Raw genomic sequence first — 23,375 nt, forward strand, 5'->3', positions numbered from 1 at the left:
GGACAATTAACTGCAGGGTGAGAAGGCAGAAGCTGCAGCACTGTGCTACCAATGCAGGAGACATCACTGGTTCTCTGAAACAAAACTCCTCCCTTCCTTCGCGTTCCCAGGCCCCTATGCTTCTTTCTGTGCCAGAAGAGGGATTTTTAACCATGGCAAACATTTGCATGTAACGAACTGAAAATGAGAACATGATTTTTAATATTTTAATACTCTTTCCTATGCATAAAGGTGAAAGTCGTGCACTTCAGCACACAGGCTGTATTGCCATGTGATTCAAGAACAGTGCAGGTGAGGTCAGTATACCCCAGCTCTGACATTTCCAAGTAACTGGAGTTCTGCCAGCTCCTGTGCAGAGTGGCTGCCCACGTGCCTAAACCTAAGAGTTTTCCTTTTTCCCCTTGCACCTCAGAGTATCTTTTAGGTGTATCTGCATGTTCTGGCCACATGCGGGAGTAGCAATGCATGTGCTCTGTCACCAGCTCTCTCTCAGCCACAAAGCACCGGAAGTCTGAGGACTATCCAAGAGAAGAAAAAATGTTTGTCATGGATACTTCTTGAAGATTGCTGCCAGCCACTGGAAAACAAATGCCCTCTCCAAGGGGTTCTTGGAGGAGGATGTGGGAGAGACTTGCTACGGACAATGCAACCCCCTGTATGCTTCTGGTTTGTAGAAGTGGCAATTGCTGCAGTTCCCCATGGAACAGCTTTCTTGGGAGTCCACTGAAATACCAGTCACAGTCATTTACCAATCAAACCACTTGCAAATGATGTCATCATATAATAGAAGGCGGCTGGTATTCTTTCTGACACGGATAAAGAAGTTCTTCTCTTTAGAGAGTACGTAAAAAAAATTAAAAGAAAGTGAGGCCATCTGGGGAAAGTAACACGACAGAACTAGAGATGGAATGTTTGCAAGGAAGTCCACAGCTGTTCTCAGTGAGAAGCAAAGGCCATCTCCAGCTGGGAGCCGAGATCAGCAGGCTGCACAGCGCACTCTGTGTATCTGGCACCAGGATGAGGAAAGGGCATATGCAAGCATACGCTACTGGTAATGTACATCAATCCACAGTATGAATGTGTGTATAGACACTCACAAAATGCTCCAGCTTGTACCTGATATATATTTGCGTATAAAGTATTCAATACAAAAATGTTCGAGGTCGGGCTTTACGACAACTCCCCTCTTGTTTTTGCAGTGCTGAACTGACTTCTTCCCACACTTGCTGTTCTAGAAGCATGTCTCTGAAGGGAACAGGACTTTCTTGCACCTCTGTGGTACAGTGACAGTATCTTAGTAACAATGACAGGAGAAGCTAAGGCTTCCACACCAGCTGCCTACTGATTTACACTGCATTGTCACCAGGTTGTAGCTAATCATAAGAGTATGACTAAGCTGAGGCAGCTACCTATAAAACTTTTGCTGAGGGGCTGCACCATCCATGCCTTCGGATACAGAGAATCAGCTACTTTAGATGCGTGCCAGAAAAGGTCCCCAAAAGAGTTAACACCAGAAAGACTGCAGGGATTTATACAGTTCAACATCACCTTGTTCTCAGCAGATCAAAGATTTGGAGGGCAGAGACTGCACGCCAGTAAGAGCCTGCTGTGTCACGACCAAGGATATGGTTTGCATGTTCTGTCAACATGGCCAGTGGCTGAATTTACTTAACTGGGAGACAGGTGTCAAAGAAAACTCCAAGACCACAAACAAAGTCAAATTCTGTTTAGTTTCATCTAGTCACCAACACCCCCCCTAAGCACAAGAGCACCTTTCACACAGGGCCAGAAGGAAGACTTAAGCCAGCAAGCTCGAACTGGCATCAGTATGAGAAAAACGTATCATACCTTCAGCACTTGGCTCTTCCACAGTGGAGGGATGAGACTGGGTGATCCTTGAGGCTCCTTCCAACCCTACATGTCCTTTTGCTGCCGACTACAAGACAGACAGTGAGCAAATACCGATGCTCCCACCACCTGCTAGGAAAAGGAAAAGCAATTTCCAGTCATCATTTGTAAGAGGAACACTACATTCTGCCCAAAAAGAGGAGGAAGTTCTCAGTGACCCCTCACTTCCACAGGGGAAGCTGAGGACAGCTGCCATACGTTGGTCACACTTCGCCACAGAATGCAGATTTACACGTGACGTCTTTGCTTCTCAGGAGCAGGCCAGAGGAACAGACCAGGAACCAGGTGGGTGCCAGGACAGAGAGCAGTGTGCTAACAAATTCTTCCCCAACATCATCCTAGACCAAGAGACTAAAGTACTGAGAGAACTCATGCTTTAATAGACACTGAAATCACAAAGAAAGAAGGCCAAATGCCTTAGCAATTTCAATAAAAATATGAAAATCTTTTTACATGGTAAATTTCATAATATAAAAAGTTTAATGCTGTCTGGAAACAGAGTTTTAATTTACAAAAAAGTCCGTATAGGCCAAACATGGCTAACACTGCATACAAGGAGAGCAAGTGCTAAAGGGCTGCTGCTTGGAAGAGTCTTTGCTGACAGTCCTCTCTGAGTTACCATCGTCAAAGCTCTCTTGAAGGAGTTCAATCGAGGGGCCAAGTTTTCCACACACATTTGCAGTCTTTCTGGACAGCACGGAAATGCAATGAACCCAAAACTACTCAAACCCATTATTATCTCCTAGCCTGAAACTACCAGTGTTTCTTAACAGATTCACAGACATTTCTGTGCACCTGGATCTATTCTGCAACTTGAAAGAGATGTTCGCAGAACGAGTTTGACCTAATTAAAGGAAATATTGCCTAGACTGATATAGTGAGTGTAGTATCCCTCCAATGCTTTTTCCTTGTTTTAGTAAGGTATGATTAAAAAGGAAAATCAGTACCAGGCCAGAGTACAGGCTAACAGACAAAATCAAATTAAACTAGATTTTGATCAGAGAGATTGTTTACTGTTCCCATTCAGTTGGAGTTAAAGACAGTCAATAAAAAAATCTGTAATCTCACACAGTAAAACATACTGGGCAAAACCAAACTAAAACACATTCTATGGCCTTGGAGAATGGTTGCATGTGGCAGGTTTAATGTGAAAGTGAATAATACTTAATTCTTATTGCTCACTGTATCAAGCAGTGTTGTCACTTGTACCATGCACAAATACAACAACGACAAATGCATTTAAACTCCACAGAAGGAATTCTAATATCAAACGGAGAACATGTTATTTTCATTTCCTGAATTTCTTCACATATTGGGCAAACCTGATTAAACTCTTTTATCCTCACAAAGGGGTTGTTTCTCATTCAGGGGGTGAAGGAGTGAGGCACAAGGTGTGTGAAGTGTCTCCCAGCCATGAGCAAGCATGCATCTTCATGGCTCTCACTAAGCCAATGGAAGTGCCCTGTGTCAAGCCAATGGAAACACATTTCCCAAAGGACTTGTCCTAGTGACACTCACCTCCCGTATTTATACAACACCAATTTCCCAAATACTGAACTTCCTCTATATCTGAACCCTTCCCTGTTTCTAATGTTTCTAATGCTCCCCCCTCCCTTAAAAAAACAACAGAAGAACCACCACCCCACCCCCCCCGCCACCTTTCTGAAAACTTTAAGCCAGTATGAAACCTACTGGCAGCGTGAAAATGGGTTGTACCAAAATGGCAATACATGATTTCTACAGATTAAAAGATCCTTTAGTTATGGAAGTAAACTACAAGTAAAGAGGCTTATTTCTGGCATGTTACGCAGCACTACAGGGAGTATTTGCTGTTGCTATAAACAAAAGCTGCCCACTTCCATCCTGGATGTTCCTGGGATGTCGTTTTAAAACAGTTATGCTGGTTAGAAACAGATTCGGTCACACGAAGCCTCAGCAATCTTGTGACCACAGTAAGTTGCACGATCAGCAACATCACTGGCTACATCCCGGGTAGACGCTGTACTGACTCATTTTGGCCCACTACTCTAATTTTTCCTGCCAAATGACGAGAAGATGATATACAGCACCATCACAGAGAGATGTAATGCACAGACAAGTAACTTGCATCATATGAGTTGAATGCATTTATTCAACTGTTTTGCTACATTGTGTAATAAGAGCAGATGAATAACTACTCTTTTTTGCCTTCCTGCACTGAAACTTTTGTGATCATCTATCCCTTGTTAGGTGACTGTAACACAGCCCTACATTCTTTGCCTTTAGGGCTTGTGTTAATTTCTTGTGATGGCAAAAACGAAAACATTCTCCCGAAACCAGTGGATTCTAGCTTATAGTCAAAGCAAGCATTTGGTATATGCACCACGAGTAAGCTGAGCCTAAGTAATTTTATATCCTGGTATCAGAATTGAATCCTCTGCCCTGCTATCATGTTTTTCCTCTAAGATCCCTAAGAAAATCACAAATGATCTGATCTATATGTTCAAGAAGAGCATCCAGACACAACAAGTGCAACGATTATCTGCATCAACAGCGTGCCCCTAGCACGCGTACAGAGCTGACTGCACTCACATTCAGGCAGTCAGTTGCAAGACTGGAAGCTGACTCGAGATCCAGCTAAATTCAGGGCCTAATTACTTAAGCCTCACATCACCTCTGTGAGGTAGGTAGGTAAGTATTACTATCCCCATTTCGATAGAAAGGGAAGATGAGGCACGGAGAGGTGAAGTGATTAGCCTTCAGTCACTCAGCGAATTCTGGGAGTGCAGAACAGAAACCAAAAGCCTTGGTGATCCAGTGCTCCGACTTCATAGCACATGGCCTGTGAAATACTTTGCTTGGATCTAAGTGTGCAGTGTGGCTGCATTAATGCTACCACATGCCCACAGTTTTCAGTGCATGTAAATTACAATTTTGATTCCGATTACATCACTGTGTTCAATAGCGGCTTGAAAGAAACAATCTCCAACTTGATCCAACATGTGAACACCATCTAGCCTAGAAAAGCGTAATTTACACATCACCCCTGATGTGCTCTTGGTTCTCTTTTCTCCACGGACCAGAGGGCGCACAGGTCCTGCATACAGCCACTCTGCTTGCTGCCTCACAGACACGCTCTGACTGCACGGACGTCTGCCTAGACTGGTATACTCGCCCCAAAAGAAACTTGTTTCCACAGCAGGGGAAAGGTTTGCAGACTCACCTGTGATGAGCTATGTGGTATGATTTAGCAGATGAGTGATGGATTTATTTGGTCAGGTGATTTCTAAATCACGTACACTGATGTCACATTCCTGCCTACTGTGGAACTGTAAAATAATATTCTGAGCTTCAGTGTCTGTAACCCCTTTCTGTGCACACTTAGCAGACAGCAGACACCTGTGCTGCCAAAATACTTGACAAGATGAAAATTTCACCTTCATAATGCTGTCTGCCAGAAAGGTCAGACAATTCAATAAAACCAGAACTCATGTCTCTGACAAACACTCACTACCTCACGCTGAGGCTCACCTTGCTCGTTATGCTCCAAACATTCTTTTTGAGCAGACCAACCAAACAGCAAAGTATCACCTGAAAGGTTTCCCTCCAGAAAAGTTACTTGAGACGCAGGTTTTAGAATGGGGCACCTCTGTCCTCTTGTCTTTTCTTCACAGACTCTAAATGATCCAAAAGAACTGCCAGTATCATGCTGCTATGAAGTTTACTGCCAGCAATTTCTTGTGTTTGGCTAACATGGCAGAGATATCTAGAGGTATGTCATCTTGTCCTCTCTGTCAGCCTTTAAAGAAATCAAATAAATGGCTTCTACTTCTCAAGGCAGAAACTTGTGCACACTTTCTTTGTGCTATACGTGGACGTTCTGCCTCCTCTCGCTTCCCTCTCCAATCCCTGATCTGTGTAATTTCTACATAAAAAAAGCCAGCTGTAAAACCTCCTGTTTGGTTAAGAAATACAAGTAGGTGGCTTAAAAGCTAGTATTTATGAACAGACGACTAGATTCATTGGACCTGCTGCTGCAAGTACGGAACACTACATAGCACCTGTTATCAAGCGAGTCTGGCCAAGGTCCTGATAAGGGAAACTAAAGCCCATCTGTGTGACGCCCGTGTTCCTCCACAGTGACAGACAGGGCCAATCTGTCACACTCCTGTGCATTGGCAGCGGCGGGTATGACCACGGCTTCTCAGACAATGGTTCTGTATTGACAGAGGCAAGTGGGCAGAAGCAAATACTTTAACAAGATTGTAAGTCATCAGCTGGTACTCAAGACATTTTAACATTTGGAGGAAGGAAAAAATCTTCCTGGTGACAAAAATTTATAACCGTTCCCAGATGGCAGCCTCAAGGGGCGCGCGGTTCCTGGAGTGCTGCTGGGAGGTGGAGAATGAGTTGATGTCACTGCATTTGTAGTTTCAGGGCGCCTGTGTCCATTTGGAGGGTTCTTAGGTGGAGAAGCAAGGTGCGGCTCAATAGACAGGTCTTTTAGTTCCAGCTTATCTGCACTTTCTTCTTTGCTGTGCCGTGGAGACAAATTGAGCAAGCTGAGGACATCTTTCTTAGAAGTCATTGTTCCAGGAGGTCCTCGGAGAATCTTTATTGGGCCAGTGGAGTGATGGGGAGTGCTTTGCCAGAACATCTTTAAGTTGTGAATTGCTTGCACTTTTTCATCAATGGCAGCCATTTTTAATTTGTCTATGTCTGGGGCATCAGCTGGACTTGAACGAGCAGAACCAGCTGAGGAATAAGAAAGAGCAGGAGAGGGAGTGCTGCCACCAGGAGACTGATGCCCTGAGCTTGGAGAGATATTTCTGGGTGATTTAGAAATATGAGCACTGTAGGGAGAGCTGGGGTACTTCAGCTTGAAGTGAGGCTGCTCAGCTAAGGAGCCATGTGAATCACAACTTGGAGATGGCTGCCTGCTGTATTGGCCTATGCCTTCTCTGTTTGACATCTCTGATGCAGTAGGGCTATTATAGCCGGAACTCACTTTCTGAAGGGACGAACTCCTTGTTGGAGGCTTTGGTTTAATTGCAAGAGGTGAAGACTGATTCTTCTGACTAGAGCTGACTGGTCGACTGAATGCACTGGTCTCTGAAGATCTGAATGCAGACATACCTGCTGGGGTGGAAGCCCCATCATCTGAATTGTTGCTCTTGCTTATTTGGCTGCTGCTTCTCTGAAGACGTTCAACAGCAATGAGGTGACTCTGAGTTTCCTCCAGAATTTTTTGGGCCAACTCTTGTGGGTCAAGCTTTGGATTACTGTCCTCCTGGGATTTGACAGTGCTGTCAGTCTCAGTGCTAGACTGGTCAGACTCCCCGGTATCAGAACTTGCAAGCTTCCCGACTTTTTGAAATGGTGAATTTGGACTGGGAATAAGAGTCATTTTAACAGGAGAATTCGGGGTACTTATGCTCCCTTTGGCGCTGACAGACTCTTTAACGCCTCCAGTCTGACCAGTTTTGGGCTGTTTGTGATCAGGGGAAAATCTTGGTTTTATGTTTTCTTGGTAACTGGCCAAAGGCTCGTTGCTGATTATAGAAAAACCTTCATACTCTTCCTCATCTTTGCTGGCTACAGTGCTGGTTTGTGGTGAAAACTGGCTCTGTACTGCAGACCTATGCGGATAGATGTTCTTGGGCCTCTCATAGTCCTGGCGTCCTCTGTGTCCTACACCATCTGGCATGCTCTCTGGCTTGGAAACAAAACTCATGGAAGAAGCAATGGAGCTCAGGCTATACACAGAAATGGCATCTGATGCAATGCTGTCTGGACAAGTAGGAGAGAATGGAGGGTTTTGGTACTGGGGTACAGGGTTGGAAATAGACTGAGCAGAAGCCAGTGACTCTAGTGATGATGAACTGTCCAGGCTAAGGCGCTTAGGCAGCTCTGTAGAATCTGAAAAAAAAGAGAAAAAAAAAAAGTACAAACATGCCTCTAGATACACAGCAAAATCAAACAAAACCAGGTAATGTTCTGTCAGAATTAAGAGGATATGCTACAAAACACGCACTCAGACTTCATGCTACTTAAAAAACCCAGCTACTACTCAGGTGAGAAAAAGAATGTGCACAGCCCAGGAAATGCACAGGCAGGAACCTCACTCCATGTATCCTAGATGAAACGTGTCACTTCATTATCATTTTGTATCTCAAAAACAAGAGTTCTGCATCCTTCAGTTGCTGGACTCTATTCCCAGCTTTGGCCTCAGCCAAGTCTTAGCGTTTGTCTCCCATATAAAAATAACATTTGCTGCACCTGTTGTATGATACATGGTCTGTATGACACGAGTGTGATGACGTGTGTGTCTGCATAAGGTAAGAGTGTGAGATTTCAACAGAAGACATTCTGACCAAATCATCAGATGATACAGGAGCAAAAACCACTGTAAGTAGCTTTACCAAAAAGTGCCAGCAAGGACTGTAGAGCAAAGTGCATGGTCCTCCTATTAGCTTGTTTCCCAGTTTTCAGAATCACCTCCTCTTGGCCAACTTCACAAAGGTCAAAACCTGTAGTGGAATATGGAGCGGAAAATCACACCTCATAGAAAGATCAAACAAGTGGAATCTCATTCATAACACAACAGAACACAGAGATATGAGATCCGGCAGTGTCCTGAAATGATGACTCTTCACCTACAATGTCCAGTTTGTTGGTTTGTTTTTATTACTATTTAGCAGGCCTTCTCCAGCAGGTGTTTATGGAGCTTTATGGTGCTGCACCGTGAACACATACACATAAACACATCACTCCTGTCCAAACTGACAGTCAAAATGCACTAGTCAGTACTTCTTTAGCTGCCAATTATTTGGAACTGTCGGAGAATGATATACTAAACACATCTCAGGGGACAGTGTCCCACATGGCCCCTACCACTCATCATTAGTCCAAAGTTTTCTCACAGAAATGGGTCTGAAGAAGAGCACAGACCTTGGAATTTAGCAGATGAGGGCTGGGCTGCAAGGAGGAATGACTGCATGTGAGAAATGATGCCTGGCTTTTATGAGCTCCCCAAGCAGTCTTCTTGGATGTTTCTTCCTGCAGCGTTGCCTCTTCCCTGTAATACCCTTTTACAAACTCTAAGCAAGGTCCGAGCTGGAATAAAATCTAGTTTGGTATTTAGTTCTCATCTGTCTTTTCTGAAGGATGTAGACCCTGGTATACATATCACCCTGGTACATCCTACGCTTGTCCAGTGCACAGGTTTCCCTGCCAAAGGAATGATTGGTTCACTTCAGGTAGAAGGCCAGAAACAAACACAAAAGTATGTATTATGAACAAGAGGGGAACAGGATCTTGAAATAAAGAGAGGTTAAACCAACTTTACGGCACCAAGCTGCTGTCAAACCCCGAAATCCATTGTTCTGCTGACTCAGAAGATGCTTTGGTGCATGAGAGAAAAATGCACCTTACCACTGGCCAACCAGCGAGCAAAAGAGCTCTGTGCACGTGAACTGGCAAAGATGTACTGAACAGAGGTCACATCCAGGGATGCAAAGACCAAACAGCACCCAGACAAACAAATCCAGAGCTGTGAGTCTTGTCACTACTTCAAGCCACCACACGAGACATTACCAACGGTTTTAGACAGACAATAGAAATAAGTGTTTTCCTACCTAGAGCTGCCAGAAACTCATGACAGCCAGGTAGCCTCCAGAGTTGGACACTGATGGAAACCTGGATTGGTGCAGAGGAGAAATCTTGCTCCTTCTCGCCTGCCTGAAGATGAACCAGGACTTGATGCAGCTGAAGATAACAATACAAACATTAGCCATTGCTTACAAATCACATCACTGCTTTTCCGACAGACGCAGCTAAGGAAATGGACCGCAAACGTCCCTTTCCCTGTACACCCACATATTCAGCTGCTGCCCCTGAACAGAACAGTGAGACAAAAAGATCTGGGCAGAGGGACAGTCCAGGGACAACAACAATGGACAAAATTGAACAACAGCAAATGGAGGGACAGAACAGCGGTGAGGCTTGGGGGGTGTGGCCAGTGGAAACTGAGCAAGAATGAAGCACAGTGGGAAAATCTGTGAAGTGAAAGAAAAGTAAAGAGATTATTTGGGGCTGCTCATAGAAATATACTAAAGCCCATTCCAGGACTGAGCCATACTCCTTATGCAAATCCCAAGAAACTCATTCTCAGCATGTAACTGGGCAGACAAGTCACATGAAACCATGGAAGACTTTCCTAATACTTCCATGGTGTCCAGGAAAGAAATTTCTCAACTGGGCCCAAGGGACAGGAGTAGAAAAGTAGAGAAAAAAACGTGTTTATGAAGATCTGACACAAGTTAAGGTGCCAGGATCCCACATAAATCAAAAACACAGCCCAGGCAGGAAGGATGGAAAGTCATTAATGAGGGACCAGCTAACCTCAGGACCACCCATCTCTTACAACTCACTAAAGCCTACACAGTCTTTTTTCCCACAGCAGCACTATGGAGCAAATGCCAAGCCTGAAAGTGGCCTGAACACTGACACTACTCTGCAGAGCAGGGAAATGGGTCTGCAGTGACCAAGGCATTTTATCCTGCATGGCAGTGTCATTCCCCAGTGCATGTAATACTCACCATTCCCACCATATTTTTAACAGCCTTCGGGCAGCAGATAACCAGAAAGGAAAAGAGAGGAGAAAAGAAAGTAAGAACACAGGTTATTCTGTGCTAAAAAACACCTGTGATATGGAACCCTGCAGCGACACATCCACATGCAAACCAGCATCCTGACTGCAAGATGCTCTATCCAGAGAAAGAAGGGAGCAATGGAAATGGCCTGAGCTGTGAGTCAGGAGTCCAACGGTGTGGGAACAGACAGCTGGAATCTGGGAGTGCCCAGCACATTACAATCAACTCAGACACTTAGCAGGGAGATACTCAGGCCAACCCACATTCTGGCAGAAGGCTGAACACAAAACAAGCCCTTCTCTTGTTTTCCCTGGGATACATTACTGGCACTTAATGCGTTCAGCACTCCCTAACTTTTCCTTGCACATGTGGTAGTACTGAAGTGCTCTCTTTTGTGGTTCCTGCCTTCTGTTTTGCACTAAAATAAGCATTTTCTATCCAGAGCAAAAGATCAGGCTCCCTGCCTTGCTGCTTCACTAACGCCAAGAGCACTTGCTCCCTTATGACGCCTGTCACCCATACGGGAAAGACAGTAAGCAACACCCACTGACTGAACTGCCAGTCACTACGCTCCAGTTTTGAACAAAGACTTCTCTCCTTCGGGACCGGCAAAGCCTTAGTTGCTCACCAACTGAACTGCTAAGAGGAAGGAGGAAAAAAAAGCAAGTAACTGCAGAGGAAGGGAGAACCAAGTTGAAAAATCCTGACTTGTAACTGGATAGACTCTTGCGCAAAAGGAAATTCTGCCTGGGGTTTGGGCTATAGAAGAACATCTGCAAAAACAATGCAATATCCCTGCCAATATTTGTTGTGTGGGGCAGCTGAGGAAATGGTGAGTGCATCTTTTGCTAGTTGTGTACAGTCATCTGAATTGTTTTCTTTGGGTGATTTAATTATCCGAGGCAAGAAGACAATGATGAAGTAACGTCATGGACACTGTAACCAATTCCGATCTATCAGAATGTTGTCTTCTACTCACCACATCCCTTCTACTCCGGGCCTCCCTCTGGTGGCAATGAGGAAAAAAATAACCCTGCTATTGAACCATACAAGTCTCAGGGACTGGCAAAAGATAGAAGGCAAGAAAGCAAAAGTGCCATAAAGGACAAGCCATTAGAAATATCTCAAGTACTACTGTAGATCATAACAAGAAACCTTTCCGTTGAAGCAGACTCAGTCTAATGGATTGACAAAGCAGGCTTCTTAGTGGGCAACAGCAAAGCTGGGGCTGTTATTTTGTATTTTGTGCAGAGAGACTCCACGTGACAGAACGAAGGGAAGCCCTCTGAAGCTGCACAGAGATAATCCCAGCTACCCACCACAGTACTTCCTCAGGACACTTTTGCATGGGGAAAGAGGAAAAGAAAGTGATCTATCAGCCCATTCACTATGTGCAGTGTGTTCATTTACTAAAGCAGGTAAATGATCAAGATAAATCTCATTAGAGGAGTAATCAGGACAGTAAGAAACATGTAATGGAAAGCCAGCCGGGCTGGTGGCACAGAGACAGGTTAGGTTAGGTTAGGTTAGGCTAGGCATGCTAGAAAGACTGGGGAGAGGGAGGAATGTGGGGGGGAGCAGGGAGGAGACCCATAGCCACAGACGGCATTGCCCTTCTCTTAACGACCGTGAATCCTTTCAGCAGAGCTATGAGCATGGACACCAGAGAAGCATAGGCTCAGCAAGTTTTCTGACAGACCTTGCATTGTCCAAAATCAACTATACCCTGGGACTTCGGTAATTACAGTGGACAAAGACCAGCCAACATGGGCCCCAGACAGGACGGCCAAAGAGCAATTAGTGGTTCTGCCACTCATTTTCCGTATTTTGCTTCACCCTCACTGCAATAGGTATCATGTTTTCACTCCTGTCACTGAATGAGGAGACCCAAGGCCATGCAGCCCAGTAACATACCTGCATTTTTCTCTTCTGGACACACACTTTCATTCACACAAACAGGCAAGTTTAGAATTTCAACCCTGAAGTATCCTAGCAAGCTCTGGGTTGATAAACCAGGGCATAAACCATTCTGTGCATTTCTGAATTTACTGACCTGGGAAGAACCATTTGGAAACTGGTACTGGAGGAAAACCTCCCAACTCACCCTGCTGATAAGCTGTTCTCCTGTTTCTGAAGCTGTGATAAGTTTACAAAGTGCCTGAAGTGCAGGGTTAGGCAAGCCTGAAAAACATCAGCAGAAATGGGGCTTGTTCAGTATTTTGACTGCTAGAAATGCAACAACCTGAACAGAACACAAACTCAGCCAATTCCTAAGACCTCTACCCCACATCACTGAACAGTTCTGGAAGCAGCAGCTATTTCCAGAGAGCAAAAGGTTTTCCCACTTTGCATCTGATTATACATTTTCTGACTGAGAGCTGGGAGAAAGAAACTGTCACATCATGCTTCTCAGATACTGGACCCCGTAGTAAATGATTCCCATCTCAGAAAAATCTTCAGTAAACACTTACTTCTAGAACCTCTACTCTGTTAAATACTTGTATTTCATTGATGTAAAGCATCACCATTTCACAGGCTTGCATCAAGGAAAGGCAAGAAAGGCTGATGTCTGCTTGGACAGATGAGAACAGAGCCAACAGCTGGTCTGCTTCTTACCCAGCAGCGACTGTATGGTGGTGCTGCACTGCTGTAGACGGTCACCAGGGTCAGTGGTTGGGAAGAACACTGCGGCCGGGAGGCCACTGGCTGGAGGATCCAACCGAAATCCTACCGCAGTGAGTAGTGCCTGCCAGCCTGGAATGCCACCAACTTTATTCTCCACGCTTTGTTGGGAGGTATACATGGAGTTGTGCTGCCCATTCTGGATTCGCTGCAATGATTTCTCCACCTGTGGAGAAAATGCAGTATTAGTTTATTTTATAAGAGGTATTTACTCACTGCCTCTTTTTACAGAGTGAAGAGGCAGGAACAGCAGGTTGAGAGGCAGAAAACCCAATGTTGAACCTGACCTGTCATACACAGAAGGATGTTAGAGCCCTTGAAAACAGAGGCTGCAGTAACTCAGCACTCACAGCTGTCCAATCACTGTGACGAGTGTCAACAGTCTCTGGGATGCTGGGGAAAGCAATGCCCCAGGAAACTAAGTAACAGTTTAATTGTGATTGTTTCCTACAAGCCTGGCAGCTACGTTTCTCCCCAAAAGATGGCTCGCGTTCAGGTTCCAGTCTCTCACGTACACTGCTTATTACCAGGCAAGAGTCTGCAGCTATATGGTAAACAGTAAAGAGAGATATGTGTCCACAAAAGCCAGCAACTGGGATGACTAGCAATATTCACAGGTTTCTATCATCCCATGGATACTCCACATTCCGGTGGGAACACAGAAGGCACGTTGGAAAGGAAAGTATTAAAAGTCATGAGATATTATTCTAACCATCTGGTAGTTTGGCTTCAGTCCTGCTGCTCCCCACAACAGGCTACTGGCAAATATGGGGACAAAAGGGCCTCTTATCTTCCAAGTATGCAACAAGACAGCAGTCTCTGTGTTCTGCATGTCCATGACTGCAATGTTCATAGCTATTTTCCTGCAGAAACAATTAACCCCAGTGCCTACCTCATCTTTAAAGCAGAGACCCAATTCAACAGCTAATACAAACCAGATGGGTCTGGGGAGGATTTTGTCACAATACAATGTAAGACTTTGCTTACATTGCCTCTTTTCGGTCTGGACACTTCATCAGGTGTCCCAGCCTTTTCACACTGACCAAGATTTTTCACAAGAGCCTAGCTTATGGTAAGGGAGAAGGGTTGAAGGATTATATTCAAGTGAGTGGTTACACATCAGGGTGCTTCTCTTCCCATTCATAATTTACAGATGCATACCCACAGGTAACATCATCTCACAACCACATGGTCTGCAATGCCCCTCCCCGTGCCTGCTGGGTGCGGTCATGTTTCCTTTCTCTTACCAGATGTAGCAGGACACGCAGAGCATCTCGTGCCCTTTCAGGGTGCTGCAGAATCTCAGTCAGGGCCTGGCCTACCAGTGAAGAAGGGCTGTTCAGCTTCATATCACTCCCAATAAGCATAAAGCCTGCAGGATGGAAAGTAAGAGATGCTCAATCTCCTTTTGCTATAGAGAATGTTCAAAACAGAAGATGATATCCTCTGCCCTCACAGACTAATGGAATGATGGTTTACTGTGCCCTGCAAAGTGATTCTCTTTTCCCAGAGTAGCTGCCCATTCCCTGCTTGGTCCCACAGACTGAACTATCAGAAAGCTCCTAGATGCTTCTTAGTGTCCCCCTCTAGTAAATCAATAGTGTCTTCCTGTTCAAGCAAGTAGAAAAACACTGTATTGCAGTTAAACTTGTCCTAGGACACTCCACGTCTCCTCTACAGCAGTAGAAATCAATAGATGCTACACAGTGGTCACAGAAACAGAACTCAGAAAACTGAGAGCTTTCCCTGTCTCGATCAGAAACCTGTCTTGGCTTATGCACCATCTAAATGCCAGATTCTCCAAATGCCAGCACAAGGACCTCTGCCTGCCCCTTCTCATCCATCGCAGTGAGGTATGCAGCTGCTTGTCCTTGCTCTGGTGCTCTATCCGAGACTCACCATCAAGAGACAAAGGTGAAAGTCAGGGATTGCATGTAACTCACTTGCTTACATACCACAGAAGGGGCAGTACTAAGACAGGCTGAGCAGCTGGAAGCCTCTGCTTGGTGGTGATGCCAAGCACCCATGTCCATGCTCATTCTGTTTTGCCTGGGAAGCAGTCACTTTTTGTTTTTTTTCCTTTGGGACAGAAAAATCTTGGAAGGAAAATAAAACACAAACTGAACTGTGGACTGTAACCTAAACTCAGCTGCCATCTGGTATTGTCTGAATCATGTCCTAATGCTGGACTCAACAAGCCTAAACTCACTATGTCAGACTAACTCCAAGGGCTCCTTTCAACATGTTCTAGTGAGTTTTCCCGCTCTTCCAGCTACATACAGTTTACACCAGAGCCATACTCATAACAGTTTCCTGATCTAAAAAGCATGGTACTGCTGCCTGTGCGGGAAAAAAACAAAAAAATCCATTTGGGGAATGCCTGCAGCTTTCAGAAATCAGGACTTGTGCCAGGGAAAAAAATGCAGGTTATTTGTACATATCCCTGTAACAACACTGTTGAACTCCTAGACTCTGTCTTTCTGAATCTCAACTCATTCATCTAATTGAGAGAGAGCAAGCACCAGCACTCCACCCCAGAACTTACACTGCTAAGAAATTTCCAGCAGAGGCAAGGGAAACCTTTCTCTCAGAAAGACCAAAGAAGTTAGCCCTACAAGGTTTATGTCACAGAAATCATAGCTACTAGTTGCTGCTGCAACTTCCAAAAGTACTACTCTTGCCTCCTTGTTGGAGTTTCACTAAACTCTCAGTGAGAAGGTTCTGTAAACTTGCTCCAGCTAACTCCATCCCAAGTACACAGGGAACTTGACTCTATAGATGTCAAACATACAGAATGAGTAATTGTATTGCACATTACTTCTTTCCAGTCATTAGATCATTGTGATGAAACACACTTCACCTCATGATTGCTTTAAATTATACCAAATTCGTAACTCACTCACTATACACAGTGAAACACTGATGTATTCTACTGACGTGGAATATGGGTCTGAAACACAGTGGCTGAATTCTGGAAGAGTGCAGGGCACGTGCTACTCCCAGCTACCTGCTAGCACCGCTCCTTGCTTAACTCAAACAATGTGGCGTAAGAATGCTTCCTAGAAACCCCAACTTGTTTGTAAAAAAGCAGATTCCTCCTACCTGCCCAGTTGGACGGATGAGAGAACTGCTTGCTGCTCTGTACAGTTTTCATTGCTTCTCCAAGGGCTGCACTGGCTTTCATCCCATTTAGGAGTGAGGAATAGAAGGCATGCACAAACATTTTGGAAGCAGCCACAGGAACAGGCCAGAGTGACACTAGGACACACTGAGCCCCAGCAGCCAGGAATGCTCTTGTCAAGCCAATGACTCCATCAGCAGTGACTTTGCTGTTGGATTCTTGGTAAGAACCAAGAACCACTAATTTGACAGGAAGCCGCAGATCCAGGACATCAGCTGCTGTAAGCAGAAACTCCTGAAGAGGAGGGCAGTCTGAGATGCTCTCCACATCACTGGCATCATCCTGCATCCGAAGGGATTCCGGGATTGTATACGGGTTCCCAAAAGAACTCTTGCTGCTGGCTGGATTGCTGTCAGTGTTGGGTGTCAGGACCAAAGCAGACAATTTCCAAGAGACATGGGTTGCAAAATGGACACATTCTGCCTGAGTGAGGGCACTCATGACCCTCTCTTTTGTTGCTGCACTGCCAACTAAGGGCTGGCAGCCAAGTAACTCAGATACCATATATGCTTCCTCTTCTGCAGAGGGCATAGGTCCCCATAGCCACCTGTCCATAACTGCTGAAGGGAGCTTGGGATTTCCTATGACAGCTGCCATTGAGGTAGAACTGGAGTAAGCAGGACTACTCTTCCTTGCATGGGACTACAGAGAGAAAGAGAAAATGAGGTTCAAAGATCTGTTTGTTATGGTGCTGGTAACAAAATATCCTGTTTCTTTGGCTCTAAACAGAAACCTGGTTGTCACAATTACAAAAAAACTTTGTGTTTCATTAGTTTCTTCCATTTAACTATTCCAAGGAACATCTCCCCTTGAGTCCAGTCAGGATTTCTATTCCCATGTCTTGGGTGAACAGATAGATTAGAATAGAAAGCAACAGACTTAACCCAGGCCCCTTCGAGGGCTGCAGCAGAGCTAAAAGCATGAAGAAGATTGTAGCTTCCCACCTTACGGGAATACTACTTGTAACCACTCACTAACTGGTCTCTTGCACCTGGATTTCAAGCATCAGTATCGGAACTGCCGGCAGAACGGTGCTGCATGCAACTGATTACTGGGGCCTGATACTGAACAGAAAAGCCTAATTCCCACATCAGTAATGCTGACAAGGTTCAGACCATTTTGCTGTTCCAGTGACTGTGTTTAACCCAGCGCAAGCCAAGACACGCAGCAGAACACTGCTCAGCAAGAGCAAATGTGACTTAGGGCCTTGTCAATGGAGACCTGGGCCTTAGAAACGCTGATGCCAAACACCAGCATGAAGATATTTCTGTAGGATTTTCCTGTGGTATTCGCTTTGCCTTGCAGTGTCAGTATCACGAGACACTAGTGGCCTTCTCCACACAGAAAACTAAAATGTAAGTAAGCATACCAGGAACATGATGGGACAGTCAGTTTGCCAAGGAAGCTCAGTATTGACCACAAACACCTATGTTTCTGCAGTCTGCCATGCAGTTCCACACCCCAGGACACGCTACGCTTTAGATGAGGATATCCAAATGATCCATTCCCCTTGTCCCTCCAGGCGTCCCTGCAGCTGTGATTTTGTGCTACAGGAACTACATCAGAATCTACTTCACAGCTGTGGTGCTCATCAGAACTGGGAGTGCCTCGGGAAGGTGGTACATTTGCGGTTTCTATTCTTGTGTCTGGCGTAGCAGGACAGAGCTGCTGCTGCTGCTATTCCAGCATGTATAGGAACCCACACCCCACAGGAGAGGTTCTACGAGAGAGAGGTTTTACAAGGCAATGTCAGACCTTGGAGCTGGGATTCAGCGACTGGATGGATGGCACTGCAATGAGGCTGAAGCGCTCATAGAGGTACTCATTAGAGGAACTGCCTTTCAGGAGAGCAAAAGGAATGAGGTACAGTTCTCCCTCCAGAACCAGTATCAGCTGGCGGTGGCGGCCAACAGGCCCACTGGAATGCATCAAACCCTGAAAAGAAAAGAGAGACAATCAGGTCAGCCCTTTCACTCCACCAGTGCCCCAGCCCACACTTTCCAAGCATCGGGCTCTAGTCTGACCCTCGTCACATTTGGAAATATCCACATCAGAATTATGCTCCGTGTGAACACAGATGTGGTGACAGGTGAACACACACTGGTGTTGCACGGATCTATACAGCTGAACCGTTGCTCACTTGTGCACAAATCACAGAATCACAGAATCACAGAATGGTAGGGGTTGGAAGGGCCCTCTGTGGGTCATCTAGACCAACCCCCCTGTCGAAGCAGGGTCACCTACAGCAGGCTGCACAGGACCTTGTCCAGGCGGGTCTTGAATATCTCCAGAGAAGGAGACTCCACAACCTCCCTGGGCAGCCTGTTCCAGTGTTCCATCACCCTCAGAGTGAAGAAGTTCTTCCTGATGTTCAGACGGAACTTCCTATGCTTCAGTTTGTGCCCATTGCCCCTTGTCCTGTCGCTGGGCACCACTGAAAAGAGTTTGGCCCCATCCTCTTGACACCCACCCTTCAGATATTTGTAAACATTTATTAGGTCCCTTCGCAGCCTTCTCTTCTTCAGGCTGAACAAGCCCAGCTCCCTCAGCCTCTCCTCATAGGAGAGATGCTCCAGTCCCCTCACCATCCTCGTAGCCCTCCTCTGGACTCTCTCCAGTAACTCCTCATCTTTCTTGAAGTGGGGAGTCCAGAACTGGACAGAGTACTCCAGATGAGGTCTCACTAGGGCAGTGTAGAGGGGAGGAGAACCTCCCTCGACCTGCTGGCCACACTCCTCTTAATGCACCCCAGGATCCCATTAGCTTTCTTGGCAGCCAGGGCACACTGCTGGCTCATAGTCAACCTGTTGTCCACCAGGACACCCAGGTCCCTCTCCGCAGAGCTGCTCTCCAGCAGGTCCGCCCCAAGCCTGTACTGATACATGTGGTTGTTCCTCCCCAGGTGCAGGACCCTGCACTTGCCCTTGTTGAACCTCGTCAGGTTCCTCTCTGCCCAACTTTCCAGCCTGTCCAGGTCACACTGAATGGCAGCACAACCTTCTGGTGCACCTACCACTCCTCCCAGTTTTGCGTCGTCAGCGAACTTGCTGAGGGTACATTCTAACTCTTCATCCAGGTCACTGATGAAGAAGTTGAACAAGACTGGGCCCAGTACTGACCCCTGAGGGACACCACTAGTTACCGGCCTCCAACTAGACTCAGCGCCGCTGATGACAGCCCTCTGAGCTCTGCCATTCAGCCAGTTCTCAATCCATCTCACTGACCACTCATCCAGCCCACACTTGCTGAGCTTCCCTAGGAGGATATTATGAGAGACAGTGTCGAAAGCCTTTCTGAAGTCTAGGTAAACAACATCCACTGCTCTCCCCTCATCTACCCAGCCAGTCATGCCACCATAGAAAGCTATCAGATTGGTCAGGCATGATTTCCCCTTGGTGAATCCATGCTGACTACTCCTGATAACCTTCTTTTCCTTCACTTGCTTGATGATGACCTCCGGGATAAGCTGCTCCATCACCTTTCCCGGGATGGAGGTGAGGCTGACCAGCCTGTAGTTCCCTGGGTCCTCCTTCTTGCTCTTTTTGAAGACTGGAGTGACATTGGCCTTTCTCCAGTCCTCGGGCACCTCTCCTGTCCTCCAGGACCTCTCAAAGATGATGGAGAGTGGCTCAGCAATGACATCCGCCAGCTCCCTCAGTACTCGTGGGTGCATGCCATAGGGGCCCATGGATTTGTGTGTGTTCAGATCGCTTAAGCGATCCCTCACGCAGTCCTCCTCGACCAAGGGAAAGTCATCTTCTCTGTGGGCTTCTTCTCTTCCCTCCGGGGCCTGGGATTCCTGAGGGCCTGCCTTGGCACTGAAGACTGAAGCAAAGAAGGCATTCAGTAGCTCTGCCTTCTCTGCATCCTCCGTCACCAGGACACCTGCCTCATTCAGCAGTGGCCCCACATTGTCCCTAGCCTTCCTTTTACTACTGATGTAGTTGAAGAAGTCCTTCTTCTTGTTTTTGACATCCCTTGCCAGCTTCAATTCCAGGTCGGCCTTGGCCTTCCTTGTCGCATCCCTGCATGCTCTGACCACATTCCTGTATTCTTCCCAAGTGGCCTGCCCCTCTTTCCACGTTCCATGGACTTCTCTCTTCCACCTGAGCTCCGCTAGAAGCTCCTTGCTCATCCAAGTAGGTCTCCTGCCTCCTTTGCTAGATTTCTTTCTCAGGGGGATGCACCGCTCCTGAGCTTGGAGAAAGTGATGTTTAAACAGCGACCAGCTCTCTTGCCTTCTAGGGCCCTGACCCAAGGGATTCCTCCAGGTAGCTCCTTGAAGAGGCCAAAGTTAGCTCTCCTGAAGTCCAAGGTTTTGATCCTGCTTATTGGCCTGCTTCCTCCACGCAGGATCCTGAAGTTCACCATTTCATGGTCACTGCTGCCAAGGCTGCCCCCAACCTTCACATCCTCCACCAGTCCCTCTTTGCTCATTAGTACAAGATCTAGCAGAGCGCCTTTCCTTGTTGGTTCCTCCACCACTTGCATCAGAAAGTTACCATCGATGCTCTGTAGGAACCTCCTGGATTGCGCGTGCCTAGCTGTGTGGTCTTCCCAGCTGATGTCAGGGTGGTTGAAGTCCCCCATGAGAACCAGGGCCTGTGACTGCGAGGCCGCTTGCGGCTGCCTGTAGAAGGCCTCATCAACTTCCTCTTCCTGGTCAGGTGGCCTGTAGTACACACCCACAGTAATGTCACCCTTATGAGCCTGTCCCTTAATTCTAACCCATACGCTCTCAACTCATTCCTCATCTGCCCCCAGGCAAAGCTCAATGCATTCCAGTTGCTCCCTCACATATAAAGCAACTCCACCACAAACAACCCCATTGAGATGAACAAGCCCCAGGCACACTGATGCTCTACAGATCTCGGTCATCACACCCAGCCTCGGCAAGCACACTGGGGCCCAGCCTCACCACAGTACAGCAACTCCTTCAGCTCCAGTGTAAAAATCTTTGTTAACCCCAACCACCTATGTCTCGTCAATATTGTTACAACCTTAACCTTCGAAAAAGAATATTCTTTCTGATAATGAATTTCAAAATAACAATTTCTTATACAAGAGCAAACAATCTACGGACAGATTGTGTCTGTGACCTGCGCTTCAAGACACTTGACACTGTCATCAACCCAGAGTCACAAATAGGTCTAAACAAAAAGCATCTTATGGACAGAGAAGTGAGGCAGAGAGATTAAAATACAGAACATGCAGCTGGGCACAAGAAGTGGCAACTGCTCCTGGTCCCACCTAACTGTGGGAATGTTGCTCTTATTGATCTAGTACATCATAAAAATAACTAGCTATCACCCCAGGAAAGAGTAACTTCGAAGCACTGAAATTTGCTCTAGCTTAAACACTTGCAGCACACAAACAGGAAGTCTGAAGGACTCTCATGGAAAACAGCAGTACATTTCTAAGCAATTCTACACCTTTAAGCTACAGTAGAAGCCATAGCTTGGCCTAGCAAATAAACCATTAACTTAAAAGATTAAACTTTTAGCACAAGCTTGGATGAGACCAAGCCCTCAATCTGACGTAGTTTTGGAGATAACCAGTTCAATTAGTGTTGTTCTATTGCTGTCTAGACTGCTTGATGTTCCCAAAGGCAAGCTAACTTTGCAGTGTTCACTGCAGGAGAGACAAGGATCTAGTACGCAGGACAAGATCCTTGTCTCTAGATTCTCAATTCTTTCGAGAATTTTCATTTTAAGCCATTTTAATTTCCATCAGATGTTGAAAATATCTGTTTTGACAGGAGAAAGCCAGCTACTCAGGCTGCTCAGCAAATGAAGACAAAACTGCCTGACACCATTCCTAGTGGATTTCTGAACTAGCTTCCAATGCCTCCAAACATTACCTCTTCCTGACGCAAATTCTGGGGCTTCAACAGAACAGCAGTAAAGGAAGTATACTTTTCAAACACATGATTTACATTTCATAAATAATAACCATCAAATCCTCTGAGGTGCTAGCTAGATACACTCTTCTTGGAAGAAATAACATCCATGTTCTACCTCTTTTCTGTCATTTAACATCACTCCCTCTAACATCGCTGCTTTAGAGCATGCGTATTTCAGCTGAGTCCCCATTTAACAGGGGAGAGATGAATCATCTTTCTTTCGCTGCCAACAGTGAACTACCACTATGAAATGTCTAATGGAAACACAGACTTCTGAAACAAGAGGGGTGAAGAAGTAATGTCAGAAAATCCTGAAGTGCGGACATGTCGGCTAGTCAGACAGCACAACAGAAAAGAAAGGGATACTGTGCATTTTGAGGGTGAATATTACTGCTTGTGTGAAGCTTCATATCTAGAGCTCAGACAAACGCACCCCGGTCCTAACTCATAATTCTTCTGCTCCACCTTGCTCAGGGCCTGTCCAGAGCAGACCTGCAGACTGCACTGCGATGCACTGACAGCTGATGTTTAATTTGAGATACACTGACCCCATCTCACTAGCAATCAAAGAATAACAAGAATTTGCAGTCAGTCTCAAGCTTTAGTTCTCAGGCAGCAGCAAAGATGAATGAACATTGCTAAAGAAACAGAAAAATCAGTTCAGCAGTATCCCTTAAAGGGAGTCTGGAATGAGTCAGAAATACCAAAACACAGGTCAGCTATAAGGGAGAACGTCAAACAGTAGAAAGTTGAAGAGAGACAGCGAGGTGCGTTTAAAGGCTTCTTCCCATTTGAAGTGGGAACAAAACTGCTGAAGGATAGGAAAATTTTCTTTTAAAGGGAGTTAAAAATAGCTGCTGACCTGTTGCTGTCTCTCCTGTCCTCCTTACAGCTCTGGAGCTCACCCTGCCCCACAGACTGCAGATGGAGACACAGGGCAGTCGCTGACACACAGCAGCCTCGGGAGCCTTCCTGTGAACCACCTCTGCTCTGTCCTGACATGCTGTTCACAGCCCCAGCAGCCGCAAGGGAGGCCTCCCCGGCTCTCACTGCCTGGGGTGAACCCGCC

At 46.1% G+C, this 23,375-nt stretch overlaps 1 protein-coding gene across 4 annotated transcripts in view; it reads right to left on the reverse strand.

Moving 5' to 3' along the window:
• Window positions 1-1,108: 1,108 nt before the first annotated feature.
• TTC28 (tetratricopeptide repeat domain 28) overlaps window positions 1,109-23,375 on the reverse strand; it is a 179,702-nt gene continuing 157,435 nt past the window's right edge. For 3 of the 4 annotated variants that reach the window (XM_075434965.1, XM_075434967.1, XM_075434968.1), the window contains exons 14-22: window positions 18,160-18,339; window positions 16,326-17,046; window positions 14,471-14,595; window positions 13,158-13,389; window positions 12,646-12,722; window positions 10,488-10,511; window positions 9,525-9,654; window positions 8,310-8,417; window positions 1,109-7,806 (exon numbers count right to left, since the gene is read on the reverse strand). In XM_075434965.1, the coding sequence (XP_075291080.1) occupies window positions 6,182-7,806; window positions 8,310-8,417; window positions 9,525-9,654; window positions 10,488-10,511; window positions 12,646-12,722; window positions 13,158-13,389; window positions 14,471-14,595; window positions 16,326-17,046; window positions 18,160-18,339 (3,222 nt within the window). In that variant the 3' untranslated portion in view covers window positions 1,109-6,181. The remainder of the gene's footprint in view (window positions 7,807-8,309; window positions 8,418-9,524; window positions 9,655-10,487; window positions 10,512-12,645; window positions 12,723-13,157; window positions 13,390-14,470; window positions 14,596-16,325; window positions 17,047-18,159; window positions 18,340-23,375) is intronic. The other variant, XM_075434966.1, reaches the window with a different exon arrangement.

Source organism: Opisthocomus hoazin, chromosome 13 (genome assembly GCF_030867145.1).
Source record: "Opisthocomus hoazin isolate bOpiHoa1 chromosome 13, bOpiHoa1.hap1, whole genome shotgun sequence".
In the NCBI taxonomy this organism is placed as follows: domain Eukaryota; kingdom Metazoa; phylum Chordata; class Aves; order Opisthocomiformes; family Opisthocomidae; genus Opisthocomus; species Opisthocomus hoazin.